This window comes from Rhea americana, unplaced genomic scaffold (assembly GCF_003343005.1).
Source record: "Rhea americana isolate MKP2758 unplaced genomic scaffold, rheAme1 scaffold_213, whole genome shotgun sequence".
NCBI lineage: Eukaryota > Metazoa > Chordata > Aves > Rheiformes > Rheidae > Rhea > Rhea americana.
The window spans coordinates 849,280-854,185 of record NW_028186289.1 but is presented as its reverse complement, the minus strand read 5'-3'; the positions used below and the strand labels follow the sequence as shown (position 1 = coordinate 854,185).

The 4,906-nt window shown below is 39.6% G+C and overlaps 1 protein-coding gene across 1 annotated transcript in view; it reads left to right on the top strand.

Moving 5' to 3' along the window:
• Positions 1-4,906, top strand: part of TMPRSS7 (transmembrane serine protease 7) — a 32,356-nt gene that overhangs the window by 16,487 nt on the left and 10,963 nt on the right. Inside the window, exons 9-10 of the mRNA XM_085304919.1 lie at positions 5-92; positions 1,779-1,885. Coding sequence (XP_085161045.1) covers positions 5-92; positions 1,779-1,885 — 195 coding nt within the window. The remainder of the gene's footprint in view (positions 1-4; positions 93-1,778; positions 1,886-4,906) is intronic.

Sequence of the window (4,906 nt, the reverse complement as noted above, 5' to 3'; positions counted from 1 at the left end):
CAAGAGAGAAAATCGGCTATGAAGGGAGGATCATGAGTCCGTATTATCCAAGCTATTATCCTCCAAAGTGTCTCTGTGTGTGGAGCTTCCAGGTAACTGGCATGTGCGCGTGCTCTCTCTCTCCCTCTAAGCATTATTGCATGTTTTGGGCACAGAGAGCCTTGAAGTATAGCAGAAAAGATTGCATAGGGCATAGTTTGGGTTCTCATAGATGTGGTAGTTTATCAAAGTGAGACAGCTGAGTATCTGTCTGTTTGTTTTTTTTCTTTTCCGTGCCCTTATTTTCAACAAGAAATCAGCTAAACTTTCTGGTTTTGAAGTTGAAAGGCTAAGATAAATTTTTGAGGGTTAGCCTCGGAACTGCTTTACTGCAAAGAATGAGAGATGTCACTGATTTTTCTTCTCTGCTCCCTTCCCCTCCTCTCAAATTGAGGAGGACTAAAAAAGGGACAAAAGAGAAACCTTTGCCTCTAATTTAGTCAGTGCTGCTGCTTCTCTGTTATTCCCCTATAAGCCTATTTTGCTTAATAAGTTGAACTCTGTCTTCTAACTCTGCCCATTTCTCTCTCTCTCTCTTTTTTTTTTTTTCCCTATCTTTTTTTCTGCATCTTTTCCAGGTACTTTCCTATATGTGAATGATCAAAAGCTTAATCCATTTCAGATAGTCTTGTTATGTGTTGTCTGATTTCTCCAAAATGTTGCAACCTTATTCTGTGTTGGGTGRCATCTCATAATTTGTTATGAACAAAATCTATTAATGCATCTTGTTTTCTAGCAAGATTACTCCCTGAAACAACAAACAGATTTCAGAAGTTCTTCAGGAACTTTTCTGGTACCTCTGTGCCAACACCGCATATTCCTCTGTAAAAAGCACAGCACAGAATACAATGTAGTCTTGCTACTCATCTCTAGCTAAAGTAGTGGTTGCCCATGTGGAATCACACCAGTTAAAGTGGAGTCCAGCTAGCCAAGACCTAAAGACTCTTTCTCTAGAAAACTAGGACACTGGCCTTTTTGCCGAACTTCATCTTTAGTTCATACCGCCCCAGTTTCCGAACACTTACTGTGGGCAACCCCCTTGGACTTACTTCTCAAAACCATTTAATTTCCTGACAGTTTAATATTGAAACTTCCCTTGTTTCCCAAATTATATATTGTCTGTAAGAGAGAAGGAGAAAAACCTCCATTTTTGTATTCTTGTTCTGACTCAGCCCTCCTTTTTTACAAGACAATGTTCCTTTAAAAAGGTTATGTTCCTTTTAAAAAAGGAACTTCTGTTAGTTACATACCCTCATGATACTACCATGCTTAAAATACCTTGGCTGAGCAGATGCTCGCAGAAGACCACAATACTTGGCAGAAATAATTCCTAGTATTTCAAAGATGACACTGGTATTCAATGTGATATCTAACTCTACTTGCACATGGACAGAAAGCACCAGTAGCTGGTTAAGTTGGATGTGTCTGAATGTTTTGATCTCAATACAAAAGCCCCGGATCTATGGCCAGTGGCATTTTGAAGATGAAAGGATTGTTTGCTTGAGAGGGGGAAAGCTTGCAGCTGTGGTTGGGCTTTGCCAACCTTTGCTTTTACTGGTGACTGAAYTGTTGGCAGGTGTCTCAGGTGCTGGCTGTTGAGCTGGGGAAGTGAACATAGCTTCCCTCGCTTGGCACTGCAAAGCCCTATTGAGAGCTGAGACGTATCTAAGGACTTTCATGTGCTGTGTCCACAAAAGGAAAAGGGAGACTGCCTRTACTGTCTTTCTTGCTCACAACAGACTCCACAAAAGAGCCTCGGTATAGCACTGAAGTTTCATAACTATACCATAAGTGAGAAGAATATTAAAGGCTGTGAGCGAGGATGGTGGAAAATTAATGAGCACATGTAAGTACATCTGTGTGGTTTATTAAATTAATGTTACCAGAATCAGCTTTCCTATCACTGTAGCAGTTGGCTCAGAATGGTTCCACAAAAGCAGAGACACTTCCCTGGCGTCTATGAGCATTCCGCTTTCACTTTGGCTTAATCTTCATAAAATGCATACAAAGTTTCTAATGAAAAGTACTGCAAAGCTGAAAATAAGGGCTCTCTGTGCTCTCCAGAGAGGTAGAAATGGAAAGAGCGGGTAAAGAGGAGTGTCTTGTGATCTTTAAGATAATTCTGGGTTTGCTGGGATCACCAAACAAAGTCTGTAGAACTCTTTCAAGTGTAATTTAACACCATGATTGCTCACGAGATCACTGAACCTAAATAACTTTTCAGTGAAAGGTATTACAGTGAGACTGTTGGGAATAGAACAGTAACTGCTTTTGCAGTCCCTGGCTCTTGAAAGAGAAACCACACAGAGACTGGTTCACAAAGCACGCTGTTTCTGAAGTGTTTTTAATTGAAATTTGTTGATACTGCTGTTTGCTTGCACACATTTTCCAAGAGTTTTTGAATTATCTTTCAGTTACTGCATGCTGAGGCAAGGCTAGACTTTGAATTCTTTTTTTGTTTAAATGGAAACCTCAGTAAGATYGAACTTGAAACTAAGCTTTTGAATCCACTGATGAAAGTAAGCAAACTGAGTCAGACCTCTAAGAGTGTAACCGAAAGAAAAAAATGTTTGTGTTCTTTAATGATATATTGCCCTTTGGTATAGGGAAAACTCAGGTTGTCTGAAGCTACTAGCACTGTGCTTTGATGAGAATTTGTTGCTGGACTAGATGGCCATGTGAAAAAGCCAACCAAAACAGACTCTGGGTGTTTTGGGATTTATTTTTCATTATTATGAAACACGTGTGAAGATTTGCAATGTTGGAGTACTTCTGAGAGGTGTGTCAAGTAAAAGAATAACCTGAAAATGAAATTGGTGATGGGTTCATATTATAAGGACTTTCTCTGTGAAAGACACCTGCCTTTAAATAAGCCCAGCAATTAAATGTTCTATAGAATCCAGTGTCGGGGTACGACCTTAGAAATGCATTTAGTAGGTTATTTTTGAAGTACTGCAAAAGAACATATGCTCCGGATTTCTGTGGCAAGTTGCTGATGATTTAAATAGGCTAAGTCAAATTTTCCTTTTGAAAGTTTTCCTTCCCGCCTCACACTGAAAACAAGGCTTTTGAACTCTACATCATGTTCTGTTCTGTGCCTACCTTCCACAGAAAAAATATGCTTTAAAGCATGAAACACTTTGATATTCTGAAAATACCTTTTTTCAAATTTTAATGGTTAATGAAATGGAAAATAAAGTTTTCAAGTTCAACTAGTTGCAGCATATAGCATGCATTTTCTGTGCCTTAGGTGAAAGGAATTATGATGCTTCAGGAAACATCTTGGTGAATCAGGATTAAGGCCATGAAGATGGTGCAGATAAGGTTCCTTCAAATCTCTAGAGACATTTTTTGTTATCTAACCAGAGACATTGAATGCAGCCATGCAGTTTCTTCCTTGTCACATTTCCAGTGGACTTTCAAATGTTCCCCTATCTAGCCAGAGAAGTTGCAGTTGATAAATTGATTTTGCTGAAGCTCTCATAGGCTGAGATATCAAGCAGCCTCTGTGAGCAGATCACTAGAGATTTATGTGAAGAGGTTACCAGTGTTTTATTTTTCTTGAATCCCTTGCAATTTCCATTTATCTCTGTCACAAGATGCATGCACCTACTCATGCCCCTGAAAAAGCATCCCACTCCCTGCCTCAATGCATGAGGCAGGGTCACGTTGATTAGTTTGTCTCTGTAGCATTGGTGTGGAGTTATGGATGCTGCTTTGCTGCCTTCGTTTGTCCTGGATCTGGATAAACGGCTGGTAAAACACCAGTAGAGGGCTCCCAAGGATCTGTAGCTGTCTTAAAATGCTACAAGTATATGACATTTCTCATTGTACAGGAGATAGCTCCTGTCCATCCATGAAAGAGCTATATAAGGGAAGCTTCCTCTACTTCTGGTGCGGTGAGATAATATTGTGTGAGAGATGGGGTAACTGCCAATTTTTCAAAATGGTGCCAAGATTTGTTGGAGGGAATTTGTGTTGAAGTCATTGACAGAAGGAGAAACAGAGATGTGTCTCCAGACTAACAGAGGAGAATCAGTTGGCTAGCAGGCCTTTTGCTGTGCACTTTGGTAGGCTGTTTTAAGCTGGAATGTTGATCAGCAAGGATTAATTGTGTATCAGATAATGATGGGGGAAAAAAATGAATGCAGAGAAGACTTCCACTAGCAAGGAGTCTTCACTCTTAGCTCTGGGAGAATTTTTTTTGACAGGTCGCTTACTGTAGCAGAAAGCTCTAAAATCTGTTCTCCAAGGAGCTCTTTTCAGAATACATAAGAGGAGTTTTGTATTTTGTTTTGTTCTGTTCACTTGTTCTTCACACTGCTGGAACAGAATTTCCTGTCTCGTTAAAAAGATGTTTCCCTTTCATAGAATGAAAGCAAGCACTCATAGAAACATATGAGCAAGCTTGGTCTTTCCATACAGTGTGCTGCAGCGGGATACACAGACACCAGGCAACACTCATGTATGTGGAAATGGCTGCCCAATTTTCCTACCACCCACTGCGTTCATTGGTATGGAAAGCAATCCTCGTGCAATTGCAGTGATTCTTCTCCATTCTCAACTGTCCCTTTGGTGTTTCCAAATAAACGAAAGAAATATTCACCTCCAGATATTACCCCATTAATCCATTTAACTAGTGAATAATTTCTCTTATTGCTCTCCATTTTAACAGCAGAGTTTGACATTGTGCTGCTGTCATGCAAATGCGTGCATTGAAGGTGATAAGAACCAATGTAGCTGCTTCTATCAGTAAATCTTTTTCCTGTCTAGCAAAGTACTTATCAGCGTAATCTTAAAACTAGCCATTTCTCTAATAAGTACTGAAGTTCTTTGTTTCTTTCTTTTTTGCCTTTTTTTTTTTTTT